Here is a 16,246-nt window from a genome sequence, read left to right as displayed (position 1 = left end):
GCAGCAATGACACCGTTTACCCACCGACAATTCGTGTGGGTATATGTCGGCAAATATAGCGGACATTGGCACTGCCGCCGTGCCCGCGCGGCTGTGACCGCTGCCCGACACGGTACGGACAGCTCACCTGACGCCGTCCTCGTCCTGTTGCAGCATGTCCTACTGCCAGCGGAACATGGTGCTGCCGGACGGGAAGCCGGTGCTGCTGAACCTGCGCGCCGGCAACTGCCGCGTCTCGTCGTTCCGGCCCAACCAGAGCTTCTGGAAGTCGCCCCAGAAGCCGCCGCAGCTGCCGCCAGTCAGCCTCGAGGAGGTAAGAGCGGCGAAATGGATAGAGACGAGAGACGGCGCCCAGTCCGCCGGGCTGTCATCAATGATGCCAATAGCCACGTGCCGCTTCAGTTCCTTTTCAACCAATATACTTTTGATATAAGTTAGTCCTGAACCGTCCTGTGCGACTCCATCTTTGTTAAATATCATAGAAGCCAAGAAATAAATTATGTTGAAAACAGTTCACAGTAATTATCGACCAAGTCGGGTAGCGGTAGAACACAGATGTGTCCCAGATGATGTAGGTTTAGGACGCCTCTGTAACACGAGTCCCCCTTCGGCAGACGATTCCCGACCCTCCGCCGCTGGAGGACGTCCAATCGAACCACGTGCGGAGCCTGGGTGCCGCCGACGGCGCGCTGCAGCGACTGTCGTCCCGGCCGCACCCGCGCCGGCCGGCCGGCGACCAGGCCTTCTTCAACCCTGACGGCCTGCCGGGCCGGACCGGCGAGCTAGACGACCAGCCAGCGCGGCCCGCTGACCATTCCAAACACCGCATGGAGGACGAGAGTGACGGCGACCAGGCCGAGGACTATGGCGACGACGAGGACTACGAGTACGACGAGGAGGAGAGCGACAACAGCACGCGTCACCCGGATCCGCCGCCCACCCCTGAGACGGTGGCGGAGGGCGCCAAGCCGGTGCGCGGCCCGGACGACCTCGGTGTGATCGTGATCCGCGGGGTGGCCGCGGAGGCCGGGGTCGAGGGCCGCGCGCTGTCCCCGGCGCGGCCCTCGCTCGCCCAGCTGGCGCGCGTGACCAACAGCAGCGGCGAGTACCCGCGCCGCGGCCGGCAGATCGGGATCCACGGACGGGCGCGCGCCAACGCCACAATCTCGGCGGCTCCGCGGCGGCCGCGGCCGCGCCGGCTGCGGCCCGGGCTGCGGCCGCAGCCGGCCGGCCCCGGCCCGGAGCCCGTCTACTACGTGCAGTACCTGCCGCCGGAGCTGTTCGAGCGGCCGGCCGCCGACTACATCCCAAGCCGGGCCGTGGTGCCGCCGCCGCCGGGCGCCGGCCGCGCCGCGCGCAGCCGCGGTCACCGGTTCGGCTTCCTGCGCAGCCTGTTCCCCACCTGGGAGAGCCCAGAGACGCGCTACATCCCGCTCACTGAGGGCCAGCGCGAGCGGTTCCGTCCCGGGTGACCGGCCGGCTGCAGAGAGCCGCTGTGGACCGGAGAGGACGCAGGGACGGAGTCTGTTCCGCCGCCGGAGCTAAACTCATACTGCGGGTGAACCTTTTCACCAGGGCGCGACATCGGATGCCGGGATAATGCCGAGTCGGCGTCTCCTGTGGAGAGGGAATATGAGGGGTCTTTCGATCAGAGGATCAGCAGTTACCAAAACGCGACACCGAAACCACCGAGGGCCGTGCGATTTCTGCCGGCGAGCGAGGGAGCGCCGGCCGAGCCACTGCCGGCCGGCCGTATGTGATAGGACCGGGGCCAGCCACTCAGCGCCGCCGCCCCGCATCTTTCCAGTGTATCCGTCCGTACTGCATGTGTATTATATCCGTGTCTACTGTGTAGGTTAGCGTGTTTTCACAAATGTCTGTGCAATTTCACTGGGTAGGTAGCGCGTTGTGGGTGTGGTGGGAGGCAGCGGACCGTTTGAGTGATGACCGGGCGCAGGGACGCGCACGGAGCAGCGAGTGTCACCGAGTAGCACCTGTTAGTGCCAAAGAGGGGCGCGTCCGCGCGCGCGTGAGAACTTGGTGAGAGTGTCGGATCGAGAGCTTACGTGTGAGCTGTGTGGAGCGCGGCGGCCGGCAGCGCTCGTCCCGGCGGCTCGGCCGGACGGCGCCGCAGTAGAACAGTATTCAGAGTGTGAGAGGCAGTGTTTTACCTGTGACTGGGCGGCCGGGGGCGCCCGGACAGGCCGCGGCGGGGCAGCGGGGGTGCGCCCGTCCCGCCGACCTCGGTCGTACTCAGGGAGCGCGTTCGGCCGCGGCGGCCCGGCCAGAGGTGCGCCGGCCCACGCCGACATCAATAAACATACACACGAGTACAGCCGCGAGTCTGTATTGGCTGCTGTGGCGCAGAGATGGTACACCCCACACCACAGGCGCTCTTCAGAGGTCGCCTTCAGCGTCCGTCATCACGGGCTTGTGCCGGTCCGGCCGGCAGTCTTCCACACTGAACACATCTCTCGGAACAGTTCTCACTTATTTCCGAACACTGCGCTCGTGAGCAGTTTTAAGTCTCGGAGTCCGGCAGTCTTGTATCGCGAGCGGGTTCCAGACCTTGGGTCGGGCGCCCTGACTGCGGAAGAGCTCCTCTTCCGAGTCGATCGTGGATCCTCCACTGCCAGTAGTTTCACGGGGTGCGGGGCCACCGGTGCACAGTTCCCGTGTTCTCCGCTCGCGGCGGCCCGCGGGGCCATACGCCCACACTGCCCCGGCGCTGGCGGCGCCCAGCCTCGCTCAGTGTTCGCAAACACCACTCGCGAGCGTGAGCCCTCTCCCGAGGGCGGGTAGAGATCACGTCCGCGCCTTGATCTTGTGAAGCACCTTGCTCTGCTCCAGCGCCGCCTTCCGTTTCCTCTGTGGATGAGAGGACACTGGTTAGGAAAACACACGATTGGAGGCAACGCGGAAAACGACGCTATCGTCCAGCCTGAGTCGATGGCAACACAAATCGTTTGCTTATTGGGGCTAGGAGCAAACAAGTTGGGTAGGGACCGAGAAGCAGAGAGTCAATACGTCGTCTTCATAAATATCAAATACAAAAACACACGACGAAAACTACATCATTCGCAAATTACGGTTAGTGAGGATGCTACTTGAACGGTCACTAACTCACTAGATTACTTTATTCTGCTGGAACCATCGCTGCCGTCATCTGACTACAGAGCGCACCTTTTGCGCGGCGGCACGTACCGTGGGTGTGCCCTGCGAGCTGTGAATGTCGAGCACCTGAGAGATCGTCTTTGGCCGGTTTATGTCCAACCCGCTCGGCGCGATGGAAGACGGAATGTCGAGCGTCTGTGGAAGGGGCAGTGCAGAGGGTCAGATCTCAGCAGGTAGAGTCGCGGCATGAGGCCACCTCAAGGAGGGTTCTAAGGATTTGGTAACTACGCAACAATAAACAGATATTGCATATGATTGAGACCCACCGTCCTACTTTTGACAAAGGCACAATTACTTTTACTAGGTACACGAGGGCGTCAGGATATCATGTCAAAACGGGCACCACCCCTGCAGCTCTGCTCTCCCATAAGCTCATATTCACCCCACTATCACCTTATGAACAGCACGTACCTTTCCCGGAGCGAGCGCCTCGTACTGGTGTTTGAGCGTCTGCAGCTCAAACTCACACGAGCTGAGGCCCATCTTCAGCTCGTAGAGCAGTAACATGTCGTTCCGCAGCTCGTTAAACTGGCTGGATATCTCCTCGGTCGGCATAGGGCTCATCTCTGCCGGAGTGACCGGGAGAAGTGGGTGAAACATTGCCACCCAAAGGGGATCTGTTTCGAATATGTTAAGCATGCGTTCTGAATCTGATAGATTAACGTCGAACAACAGATAGGACTCAGCTGAAGTACGGCACGCATCGGTCACGAGGCGAAAAGGCGATTGCCATGCACATACATTTTCTCACAACGAATTTGCCAAAACTGCGAACAGAATTTTTCCTAAAAGGACGGGGGCATTAATTCAGACAATGAGCCATGCAGCCTTGTCCCCGCGCCCAGTCTCACCGATGCCGAGCTCCTGGACCAGCTGCTCGATGGCCTTGGCCTTCTTCTGTCCGATGCTGGCCGGCAGTTTCATCCTCTGCGAGCGCAGGCTGACGCCGCTGCCGCGGAGGTCCGGAAACTTGATACTGCCGCCGGCGTCGCCCGCGCCGCTCGACTGCCGGACGAGGGGGCGCGCAGGTCAGGGAATGGATACCAGCGGATGCTAGAGCGACACATATGTACAGACACCCGCGCCGCTCGACTGCCGGACGACGGGCGCACAGGTCAGAGAATGGATACCAGCGGACTCGAGAGCGACAGATTCAAACAACACAGCAGCTAACGGAACGGTGCAGCCACACGGTGCTGAGCAAATGGCAACAAAACAATAGCAATTAGTCCAGGGATGCGGAGCCGTGGAAATTTCAGACGGCTCCGGCTCCGGCTCCGGCTCCGGAGATAAAAATCGGCTCCGGCTCCGGCTCCGGGTGAAATGTCATGGCGGCTCTGGCTCCGGCTCCGAGTAAAATGATCCGGCTCCGGTGGCTCCGGCTCCGGCTTCTACTCAGTACATCCCCTATGCGATCAATTAAATACGGGTTGAAGAAAAAGGTGATGGGATTGGTACACGTTGCTTCTGTATTTGTATAACAAGGCTATTTTGAATACCACATTGTTTTACGCCTTGTACCGTCAAACCGAACTAGGTAAATAATTGTTTCCTCTTAAGAAAAGGAGCCGGAGTCGCCCCCCTTTTTTGACGGCTCCGGCTCCGGCTCCGGCTCCGGGCAAAATATGCCGGCTCCGGCGGCTCCGGCGGCTCCGGCTCCGGCTCCGCATCCCTGAATTACACGTCGTCCTCTCAAAGAAATAAACTGACATGTTTCACTAGTTGCGCTGACTGTTGAGGACACCGACCCATTGTCTCCTGTCCACTGCCCAGTCCGCCGTCTACTCACCCCACCCTCCCGGCTGCGTTCCCCGTACGTACTGCACTGTCGAGTCGGTCCCTGGGCGGCTTGTTTCCGACGTGGACCACCTTCTTTTTGACGGTGCCCGGCGTCTTGTGCAGCCGCCGGTGCTCCGTGTCGGCCGAGTTGATCAGCTTCTGCAGGTCCTGAGTCTTCCGCTCGCGCTCCCGCTTCCTGGCCTCGATTTTCCGCAGTTCGGCCAGCAGGTGCTGCTCCTCCTCGATCTGGGCGGGTCACAGGGACAGGGTCAGAGGTCTCTGGTCAGTCAGAGAACGTCCAGAGCCGATCTGGGCCGGTCACAGGGTCAGCTTAGCGGTCAGAGGTCAGTCTGAGAACGCCCAATCGATCTGAGCGAGACGCCAGGACAGGTCAGAGGTCAGGAGTCAGTCTGAGAACGCCCAGTCGATCTGAGCGGGTCACAGACAGGACAGGTCAGAAGTCAGGAGTTGAGTCAGATCAGAGTTTGAAAAAAAAATGTAAGGTGACGTCACCACAGCACAAAGAGGTCCCAAACTGGTTTAGATTATGACTTGGAATGAAGTTTAATGAATTCCAAATAACGAGAATGACTGACCGTCCAAGACGGTAGTTCAAATGTACGACAAAGTTAGCGGCCATGCAGATCCTGCAACTGTAAATAAAGCCGAGAACATCACAGATCATCTGTATAAACGGTTAGGGCTCTCTCAAAGCAAAAAGAAAGAGCGACCTCTGCACAAAAGTTTGATCCCTGCTCAGCCCAAGTCTCTCACCTGTTTGGGTGACCGGCTGACACCTCACTACCCGCTGCCCCCCCTCTCACCTGTTTGGGTGACCGGCTGACACCTCACTGCCCGCTGCCCCCCCTCTCACCTGTTTGGGTGACCGGCTGACACGGGATACCTCACTACCCGCTCCCCCGTCTCACCTGTTTGGGTGACCGGCTGACACCTCACTACCCGCTCCCCCGTCTCACCTGTTTGGGTGACCGGCTGACACCTCACTACCCGCTGCCCCGTCTCACCTGTTTGGGTGACCGGCTGACACCTCACTGCCCGCTGCCCCCCCTCTCACCTGTTTGGGTGACCGGCTGACACGGGATACCTCACTACCCGCTCCCCCGTCTCACCTGTTTGGGTGACCGGCTGACACCTCACTACCCGCTGCCCCGTCTCACCTGTTTGGGTGACCAGCTGACACGGGATACCTCACTACCCGCTGCCCCGTCTCACCTGTTTGGGTGACCGGCTGACACCTCACTACCCGCTGCCCCGTCTCACCTGTTTGGGTGACCGGCTGACACCTCACTACCCGCTGCCCCGTCTCACCTGTTTGGGTGACCGGCTGACACCTCACTACCCGCTGCCCCGTCTCACCTGTTTGGGTGACCGGCTGACACCTCACTACCCGCTCCCCCGTCTCACCTGTTTGGGTGACCGGCTGACACCTCACTACCCGCTCCCCCGTCTCACCTGTTTGGGTGACCGGCTGACACCTCACTGCCCGCTGCCCCCCCTCTCACCTGTTTGGGTGACCGGCTGACACCTCACTGCCCGCTGCCCCCCCTCTCACCTGTTTGGGTGACCGGCTGACACCTCACTGCCCGCTGCCCCCCCTCTCACCTGTTTGGGTGACCGGCTGACACCTCACTGCCCGCTCCCCCGTCTCACCTGTTTGGGTGACCGGCTGACACGGGATACCTCACTACCCGCTGCCCCGTCTCACCTGTTTGGGTGACCAGCTGACACGGGATACCTCACTACCCGCTGCCCCGTCTCACCTGTTTGGGTGACCAGCTGACACGGGATACCTCACTACCCGCTGCCCCGTCTCACCTGTTTGGGTGACCAGCTGACACGGGACACCTCACCGCCCGCTGCCCCGTCTCACCTGTTTGGGTGACCGGCTGACACCTCACTGCCCGCTGCCCCCCCTCTCACCTGTTTGGGTGACCGGCTGACACCTCACTGCCCGCTCCCCCGTCTCACCTGTTTGGGTGACCGGCTGACACGGGACACCTCACCGCCCGCTGCCCCGTCTCACCTGTTTGGGTGACCGGCTGACACCTCACTGCCCGCTCCCCCGTCTCACCTGTTTGGGTGACCGGCTGACACGGGATGCCTCACTACCCGCTGCCCCGTCTCACCTGTTTGGGTGACCGGCTGACACCTCACTGCCCGCTCCCCCGTCTCACCTGTTTGGGTGACCGGCTGACACGGGATGCCTCACTACCCGCTGCCCCGTCTCACCTGTTTGGGTGACCAGCTGACACGGGATACCTCACTACCCGCTGCCCCGTCTCACCTGTTTGGGTGACCAGCTGACACGGGATACCTCACTACCCGCTGCCCCGTCTCACCTGTTTGGGTGACCAGCTGACACGGGATACCTCACTACCCGCTGCCCCGTCTCACCTGTTTGGGTGACCAGCTGACACGGGATACCTCACTACCCGCTGCCCCGTCTCACCTGTTTGGGTGACCAGCTGACACGGGATACCTCACTACCCGCTGCCCCGTCTCACCTGTTTGGGTGACCAGCTGACACGGGATACCTCACTACCCGCTGCCCCGTCTCACCTGTTTGGGTGACCAGCTGACACGGGATACCTCACTACCCGCTGCCCCGTCTCACCTGTTTGGGTGACCGGCTGACACCTCACTGCCCGCTGCCCCCCCTCTCACCTGTTTGGGTGACCGGCTGACACCTCACTGCCCGCTGCCCCCCCTCTCACCTGTTTGGGTGACCGGCTGACACCTCACTGCCCGCTGCCCCCCCTCTCACCTGTTTGGGTGACCGGCTGACACCTCACTGCCCGCTGCCCCCCCCTCTCACCTGTTTGGGTGACCAGCTGACACGGGATACCTCACTACCCGCTGCCCCGTCTCACCTGTTTGGGTGACCAGCTGACACGGGATACCTCACTACCCGCTGCCCCGTCTCACCTGTTTGGGTGACCTGCTGAAGAGTCGCTTCAGCTGCTGTTTCCGGCGCCGCTCGTGGGCGGCATCATAGACAAACTCCTTGGTCTGCGGCTGTCCCGGCTCGGCTCGCAGCTGGGGACGGGACAGGGGGAGTATACTGACTATTTATGGCACCTCAGCACCTCAGGACTGTCACCGGAGCAGTGGTACACACGGGCGAGTACAAACTAACACGCACGGGACGCATCGCGTGTACATTAATCACTGATTAACGCAATTAGTGCCATTGGCACACACACACACATCCATTCCCATAATGACATACATTAATGTGCAATCATCATCGTGGGTGCGCTAGGTACCCGAAAAAGTCAGCGCCCACGAATATTTTAGGGGAAATATTAATTGCAGGCACACAGCCGGACGCAAAATCTTTTTATGATACTTATCTACAGGAAGTGGGAATGCTGACAAAGCTTCCAATAAATAGGTAACCAACACCAAAGGTGATTGATCTCACAAATCACAGCCCGAACCCCCCACTGGTGTGACCTGGTGGTCGCTGACCCTGTCACGGCACCCGACGATACGTCCCGTTAGCGCCTATAGCGCGTGCATCTCTCTGGTGTGACCCCCTGCTCGCCCAGCCCTGTCACACCCCACGGTCCGTCCCGCTGGCGCCTGTGGCGCGGCTGGCTGCCGGCAGTACCGGTCAGACACCCAGCTGCCGGCGGTACGGGTCAGACACCCAGCTGTCGACGGTACCGGTCAGACACCCAGCTGTCGACGGTACGGGTCAGACACCCAGCTGCCGACGGTACGGGTCAGACACCCAGCTGTCGACGGTACGGGTCAGACACCCAGCTGTCGACGGTACGGGTCAGACACCCAGCTGCCGGCAGTACCGGTCAGACACCCAGCTGTCGACGGTACGGGTCAGACACCCAGCTGTCGACGGTACGGGTCAGACACCCATCTGTCGACGGTACGGGTCAGACACCCAGCTGCCGACGGTACCGGTCAGACACCCAGCTGCCGACGGTACGGGTCAGACACCCAGCTGCCGACGGTACGGGTCAGACACCCAGCTGCCGACGGTACGGGTCAGACACCCAGCTGCCGGCAGTACCGGTCAGACACCCAGCTGCCGACGGTACGGGTCAGACACCCAGCTGCCGGCGGTACGGGTCAGACACCCAGCTGCCGGCGGTACGGGTCAGACACCCAGCTGTCGGCGGTACGGGTCCTGCTGCCGACGGTACGGGTCAGACACCCAGCTGTCGACGGTACCGAGAAGACACCCAGCTGCCGGCGGTACCGAGAAGACACCCAGCTGTCGACGCCGACGGTACGGGTCAGACACACCCACCTTGTTGAGCGTGCTGCAGATACTATAGTAGCGGCCCTTGAGGTCCTCCACCGATCGGTCGGCGTACTTGGCCCGGTCCCAGCGGTCCTGCATCACAATAAACCTGCAGACATACACAGGAGATGGGGGGGGGGGGGTTAACGGACGGCGTACTTGGCCCGGTCCCAGCGGTCCTGCATCACGATAAACCTGACGACACATACACGGGAGATGGGGGTTAACGGTCGGTTTTTACATGCGCAAAAATAGTAGCATAAAGGCGAAGAATAAAAAATGGCATCAGTAGAACGACAGTGCCAAACAAAAATACACAGGAAACACAACTTTATTGACAGTGAGGAGTTACGATTATTTTGCTAAATACTCCATCATAATCCAATAATCCATATCCATCACTTACATAATCCATCACTTAAATAATCCATCACTTACCGTTGAGATACCAAACATAAAATCATCATCTTTACACAGACACTCCAGGGCACCTTTATTGATGCCTAATTAACTCAGGAAGGGGCAATACAATCCCACAAGAGGTCACGCTCACCTATATAGTACGTACGGATACATTTTTAATAAATCCTGTTGGTGGACCTCATATCCACGACCAGCTTTGGCGTGACCATGAAATTGAGATGTAGCGACGTGACCTTATCCTACTAACTACCGTCATTTTTTCAATGAGGCGGGGCACGACCGAATGCCTGTCAGAAATACCTGTCCTGACCAGACAAAATAGGGCGTTAATCATGTTCGTTAGGGCACAGCTGCCGTGACTGAGGGGCTGGCCGCACCCCGGGCGGTGACGGATTGCGGGGCCAGCTGAGGGGGGGGGGGGGGGGGTGACCAGACCAGCCCCGGGCGGTGAAAGATTGCGGGCTCAGCTGAGGGGCTGACCACCCCGGGCGGTAACGGATGGCGGGGCCAGGTGGGCCGCACGGCTAATAATTCCGCACCGGTGGGGCGATACATCACAGCGCGGCCGACACGTGCTTCAGCTATCGCCTCACCACGGGACTGCATGGTGTGGTAACATCACACCGCGACCGGCCCGGGAGTGGCGAATATGCGCCCGGGAGCCGGCTATCGTCTCACCACGGAACTACATGATGTGTGAACTGTGAACTAACGTCCCATGGACGTACCCCGTGCGTCAGAATCCCACTAAATTGCAGCGACATAATTTTACCAGACTTCGACCGCGCACAAGCGGATACAACTCAGACCGTATCACCCAATTCTCTGTAATTAGTCAACTTGTATGATAAATTATCTAATTATCCAAAAGATCCAGCATATGACACATGCTGGACGACTTGTGACTGTTAAAAGACAATTATTTATGCGTTGTCCCACTTCTACATCATGCATTACTAGTCTACCTCCCATATCCTAAGACCCAAAACTATCGGCGATGGGAGGCTCAATAATTTCCCGTGGGCGATGGCGCATACAATACCAGCCGCCCGGACACCGCCGTCGTACCATGATAATATGCTCCACGAGTATTCCACCATTGAGCAGCCGCTCGGGCCCTCCAAAACATTCAGCCATCGTGTCACTGCCGTCTAACGCAGGGACCGAGGGCGCGTTTTGCATCGACCGCGACAGCACCGCCGCCGTCGCCCGACATTTATACGCCGCCGACGGCCTAACCGGCGACTGACGGCGCCACAACTCGCCGGCCCAATCACAATCGACGTCCCTGCCGCCGCCCAGCCACGGGGCAGCAATGACCCAATCTGCACGGCGCCGTTCCATTTCGGTTTTCATTTCTCGACACACGGTCAAGGGCTGGCTCGGGGCTCAGTGGAGACGGGGCGGGTTTGTCGGCGGGGTGGGTACCGACTTGAGGTCGAAGAGGTGCTCGGTCTCGGGTACTGAGTACCCACCTGAGGTCGAACCGGCGGCAGAGGTCGAAGAGGTGCTCTGTCTCAGGCACTGAGTACCCACCTGAGGTCGAACCGGCGGCAGAGGTCGAAGAGGTGCTCGGTCGCGGCCTTGGACCAGCCGTCTGCCTGCAGATGACGCTGGTACTCCTGGTCCGTGAAAGACACCACGTCCACCTTCTGTGAATGGGAGACACGCGGGGCGCTGTCAGTAGACGCACATAGCACACCAAGCCACACAGCAGCGTCACGCCACACGGAGCATTACAAATACACGCCTGACTGGTGAGTGGTGATACATGAGGCACTGCTCACAGCAGCCTGCTGTATGGTTATCCCTCGCGGGCCCGGGGGGGGGGGGGGTTCGCCCCCCTGACGAATATTTGCGATAGCTCCCGAACGCTTACGGATAGGAAAGTGAAACTTTCAGTACCTTTTCTCCCATCAATTTGACATCTTCTGAAGTAAAAAATTTGGACCTAGCCCCCTTGATGACGTCACAAGGTCCATTTTTCTAGACCCCTGCATGGTAAACTTCGGCGTCACAGACTCAAACTTCAAATAGCTGCTAAAAATAGAGTTTTAGAGATAAAGACAAATTACGAGCACGGTTGTGTAGCATTTGACCTAGAGAAAAATAAAAAATAATTTTGGTGACCTGGGCTCAGAGGTCAGGTCAACGACCCCGAAATGTGGTTTTAGTTTTTCGCAAATAACTTTGACAAAAATGGTCCAAGAGCTACGGCAGTGGTACCTACCATCGCATTCGCCTTGTCAAGCCGCGTCGAATGATATATATTTTGTTCGGAAAAGGTCAAGTTTTATGTTGACCTCATGTGACCTCGAATGACCTCTGGTTGATCTGGTTGACACATGAAAGGTCGTTTCTGATGGATTTGTACCCGCTGATCACGAATCTTGCATCTATTTTCCTCTAAGCCTTCATTTAGAGTTTCCGGATGGCAAAATTGTCTTATTTATTATTACTAACTTGAATCAGTGAAATAGCCTCTAGCAGGGATACTCTTCTGTGACCTTGACCTTTGAGCAGCCTTGTATCGTAAGATGAACCACAAATAGGGAACTGATAAGCCTCAAAACATTTCAAAACATCTTAGAAGTTAGCACGCAAGATGTGCGAAAAGTGCCCAGTTTGAGGTCAATTTTGAGCGTGACCTTGACCTTGACCTTTGATTTTGAGCACATTTTCGGAATCCTCAGATTCTCTTCTTTTGTTTGACACCCAATTTTGCCGGTTTGATGCAGCCTGCCGTCCTCTAGAAGGCTTACTTTGAGATCACTACACATGTGCCAATTTTTGCCCTTGACCTTGACCTCTGACCTTGAGAATTGACCTGAGGTCAAAAATTTTAGGTGCTTTAGAATCGTCTTGTAAGGACCTTTCGCTTGATATCGCTTTTGTTTCCGTAGCTCCCTTATTTACGGAGTTAGACAGGGGGGGGGGGTTGGGATTAACCCCCGTGCCCGGCCGGGTTATGCGTGAATCGAAATTGCGACAAGTAATAGATCATACCACCCCATCCATTTTCGTAAACCGTAGGATCACCATCTGCTAGGCATTTTAGGAGCTGCTATCGGGTGGGTCGTTCGGTCGGCCGTCACCGCACCAGTCGACCCTGCCACTACTATCCCGTACACTGCCCCCCGCCTAACAGCAGGTAAGCTGGTGTAGGTACTGTCTCACACTGGCTCCCACCGCAGTGGTTACGACCCCCGCGGCGCAGCCCCACCTTGTTGAACTTGGCGAAGGCGTACTCCTTGTCCTCGTCGGCTACGCGCCGCCAGTGGTGCAGCACGGCGCCGTCTGACCGCGCCGGGTTCGTGAACGGCGTCCAACGCCACGGGCGCACCCGGCGCATCCCCAGCTTCGCCTTGGTCTGCTTGTAGCCCTTGTTGACTGTGCGGGACAACGAACAGAACAGGTTAGTTGCAGATGTATTGCACTCACGAATGAGAAGAATCATACCAAGACTTTAATTGTAGCGAAAAGGTGTCTATTTCAAAATAAGAAATAATGCCAGTAATACTTACATGAGTTACAAAGACATCAAAATCCAAACAGCTGTTTCTATAATCCCCTCAACAGTTAAATGTTCCCATGCTAGCAGTCAGCCTCACAGACGCAGATGTACGAGAAAGAGCAGCCGATTCATCCTGCCGCTGTCGGGCCGTCTCACCATCCTCGGTGGGGAAGAGCGGCGGGTGCTCCTTGTTGTCCGAGTAGAGCAGCGCGTACAGCTCTCGGTTGATGCCCTCGGGCCGGCGGCTGCCGCGCGGCGCGCCCGGCCGTTTGGCCACCCGCTGCGGGCCGATGATCTTCTCACGGTTGATCTCGGAGGAGGCCGCGCCGCCGCGGTCCACCTCGAGAATGTCCAGCACGTCCGACATGGCGGCGCCGACTCAGACCGACTGCACAGGAGACGACTGGCGGGTCTGCGAGGGGCGGGGGCAGATGGGTCAGACCGGACACAACTCACTGATCTGTGAGGGGCAGAGGCAACTGACTCAGACTGGACACCGCTGGCTGCTCTGTGAGGGAGAGGGGGCAACTGACTCAGACAGGAATATGGTCACAACTCACACATCAGCCACAGGGTGAAATGTATCGGCACTTCTTTGGAATATTACACTTTTTTCTGGCACAGTCCACTGCGTACAACTCAAGTAAATATGTTTGATAAACAGTAAAATTTACGCATCATCCTAAATGGAAAGTTTCATCAGATCATATCTGAACAAGGCTTGTTGGACATCCACTGACCAGCTTGAACAACCAATGATTGGCAGAAGGTTTCAAAACCCATACTTCTGAAGCCTGGAAACCTATTCTCAGGAACCTGAGCATGATGTGGGAGTTACTCATGAAAATACAAACATATGTGAAACTCCGGAGGCTTCTCATTCCAAGCATTTGATTACGAAATTTGTATATGACCCTGTTTTGAACTTTGATACAATATTTGTTTTACATCATGTGAACACGTCATTTGCCAATTGCCAGTGAAGTGGGACCAGACTGGAAAACATCCATACACTACGCCGGACGCCCGTGAGACCCCCATGCATGACGCAAGCGATTTGCGCTTAAATTTCTGCATGATTTGCATTGAAAGTTGGGTACCTATTCGTGCCAAAAATAAGCCACTTTTACATCCAGCGCAGGTGCAATCTACCGATTAGGGCTATATCAACCAGAGCGTTCTGGGGCCTTGAATGCTCTCTCATGTTTGAGCATCTGAATAAGTTGATGTTTCCATGGAAACCCAATGACCAATGCCAAAATATGCGCAGCACACTGTAGTGTCGCGCCGTGAAACAAGGCCCGGGTCGGAGTTCCCGGGACACAAAAATCGGTGGTGTGTTCCAGGCTAGCAGTCGCCAGAGAGGACCAGTCAGCGGAGCAGCACGTGTTCCGGCACATCAGCCTCTTCTCAGCACACGGCGCAGAGCGCCGCGGGGCACCAGTTATCTGGCACTGCTGGCACGCCGGCCGCCGCGGGGGGAGACGGCCGATTCAGTGCACGTTCTGGAAGGAGTGGCCCAGTGGTCCGCCCTCATCTGGACGTGCACCGAAACTGCGTCCTCTCGATCCTCCCCAGACCCCAGGGATACGGAGTGGCAGCGTGCTCCTGAAGAGTGGCTTAACTGGTGACTCGGGCCAGTTGTCACGCCATTGCGTGTGTACAGGCCTCTCCTGGGCCTCTTCAGGGTGGCCGCTCCTCCAATGAGTAAACTTAGCAGCTCGCGAGTAGGAGCATGAGACGACTGCCCCAGCAGGACGAATCAAAGCTGCTGCTAGATTGACCAGTGTGTCTAAAAATTTGATGACCGCCATTCACCAAAAAATTATGCAGCTACCCTGCTCCAAATAATTCAGCGGCCATCATGCGCTATAGCTGGCTGAATTAAGGGCATGCAAAGTTACGCCGGGCCGGACGTGCCCTTAAATTTCGGCGCATGCGAAGTTACACCGGACGTGCGCTGAAATTTTAGCATCAGGCCACTACACCGGAAATATTTGGCATAACATGTATTTTTTCCAATTTGGCCGCCAGCCTAGAACACATAGCTCTGCCAATTTTTATGGCCCAGGCCCATGGAACTTCCAACTCCGGCCTTGTTTCACGGCACACAACGCAACAGTGCGCTAAGCGTATTGAGTGTAGCGGCGCTGCTCCACCGCTGGTCAAGTGATATTTAGTGGTTGCGACTCACTGAAGTCGCGGCGTCAGCTGCGCGGCAGAGACGTATTTGCTTTTCACCGGCGGCGTGGTCGAGGACGCCATTTTCGCTTTGGCAGTCATCATGCCATGAACAGAGTTTGGCACCCGGCCAGATTCGGGACAGAGTATGTATGAATCAAAGAATATTGTCGTTTTGTTACCTATTTATCAGCTTATGTTGTTACCTATGGATACAATCTGTGATATCGTTTCCATACGTTGATTTCTCACGTTGATAACCGATTTACCTAATTTACCTATATTTCGGATGTTTTTCATGCTCATAAGTCACTTAGTGTTATGATTTATGTTCATATTTATGATGTGCGTTTCTTTCTGTGTGTTTCTCAGGTTTTCTACATTACACCTGCGTTACACCTCCGTTACACCTGTCACCTACGCAGTTACCCAATAGAATCTGATCTGAAAACTAACAACTTGTTTACCTGCCAAAGCCGTATCATTGAGGTATTGGGTTTCCATGGGAAAAACTTATTCAGACGCTCAAACCAATCTGGGACAAAGCAAAAGGAGGTTTTGGTAGATCAGTTTCACTTTGACTTTACCGTAACAACCTGGTTCTTGATTTGACTTGTGACTAATCGAATCAGGGTATATAGAACAACGAATCGAATGATTTACATAGAATCTAGCCCACAGAAAATCTTTAACTTGCAACTTGTGAAAAATATAAAAACACGTCCGATCTACCACACGTATATCCAACAAATGTCAATCTGGTAGCACAAATAACAAGTTTTCCTCTATTTCCTCTCTGCGTATTGAAGTTTTCCTTGAAATTTCAACGACTTGATTTTTAAGTTAATCTTAAAAGCAGCAACGTTGATTGATTCAAGGACTAATGT

General features: G+C 56.7%; 2 protein-coding genes across 4 annotated transcripts in view; one reads left to right on the top strand and one right to left on the bottom strand.

The window, feature by feature from the left end:
• The window catches only part of LOC122373907 (pancreatic triacylglycerol lipase-like), a 34,571-nt gene extending 32,236 nt beyond the window's left edge, over positions 1-2,335 (top strand). The window contains exons 9-10 of the mRNA XM_043352358.1: positions 154-313; positions 615-2,335. Of these exons, the coding sequence (XP_043208293.1) occupies positions 154-313; positions 615-1,472 (1,018 nt within the window). The 3' untranslated portion in view covers positions 1,473-2,335. The remainder of the gene's footprint in view (positions 1-153; positions 314-614) is intronic.
• Positions 2,332-16,125, bottom strand: LOC122373908 (DNA methyltransferase 1-associated protein 1-like). 3 transcript variants are annotated; one of them, XM_043352362.1, is made up of 12 exons: positions 15,947-16,113; positions 13,335-13,590; positions 12,888-13,054; positions 11,201-11,316; positions 9,248-9,350; positions 7,920-8,010; positions 5,728-5,747; positions 4,996-5,199; positions 4,026-4,179; positions 3,586-3,740; positions 3,205-3,309; positions 2,332-2,868 (listed from the first exon to the last, which is right to left on the bottom strand). In XM_043352362.1, the coding sequence occupies exons 2-12, from the start codon at positions 13,543-13,545 to the stop codon at positions 2,806-2,808; spliced, it is 1,389 nt and encodes a 462-aa protein (XP_043208297.1). In that variant the 5' UTR covers positions 13,546-13,590; positions 15,947-16,113; the 3' UTR covers positions 2,332-2,805. The 3 variants fall into 3 exon arrangements, with proteins under 3 accessions (XP_043208297.1, XP_043208295.1, XP_043208294.1); XM_043352360.1 differs by lacking the exon at positions 5,728-5,747 and having other exon boundaries at positions 7,900-8,010; positions 15,947-16,125; XM_043352359.1 differs by lacking the exons at positions 5,728-5,747; positions 15,947-16,113 and adding an exon at positions 15,827-15,877 and having other exon boundaries at positions 7,900-8,010.
• Positions 16,126-16,246: the final 121 nt, after the last annotated feature.

The sequence above is a fragment of the Amphibalanus amphitrite genome, unplaced genomic scaffold (genome assembly GCF_019059575.1).
Source record: "Amphibalanus amphitrite isolate SeventyFive unplaced genomic scaffold, NRLGWU_Aamphi_draft 001570F_arrow, whole genome shotgun sequence".
Taxonomy (NCBI): Eukaryota; Metazoa; Arthropoda; class Thecostraca; order Balanomorpha; family Balanidae; genus Amphibalanus; species Amphibalanus amphitrite.
The sequence above is the reverse complement of the archived record's forward strand: the minus strand, read 5'-3'. Positions and strand labels throughout refer to the sequence as shown.

What these genes read in the sequence shown, in the direction of transcription:
- LOC122373908 (XM_043352360.1), bottom strand. Translation starts at nt 13,545, where the DNA reads ATGTCGGACGTGCTGGACATTCTCGAGGTGGACCGCGGCGGCGCGGCC. An exon ending in TCTGCAGCACGCTCAACAAG is followed by an intron (nt 8,011 to 9,247) that starts GTGGGTGTGTCT and finishes TCCCGTCCCCAG; the next exon opens with CTGCGAGCCGAGCCGGGACA. An exon ending in TCAGCAGGTCACCCAAACAG is followed by an intron (nt 5,200 to 7,899) that starts GTGAGACGGGGC and finishes TGACCCGCCCAG; the next exon opens with ATCGAGGAGGAGCAGCACCT.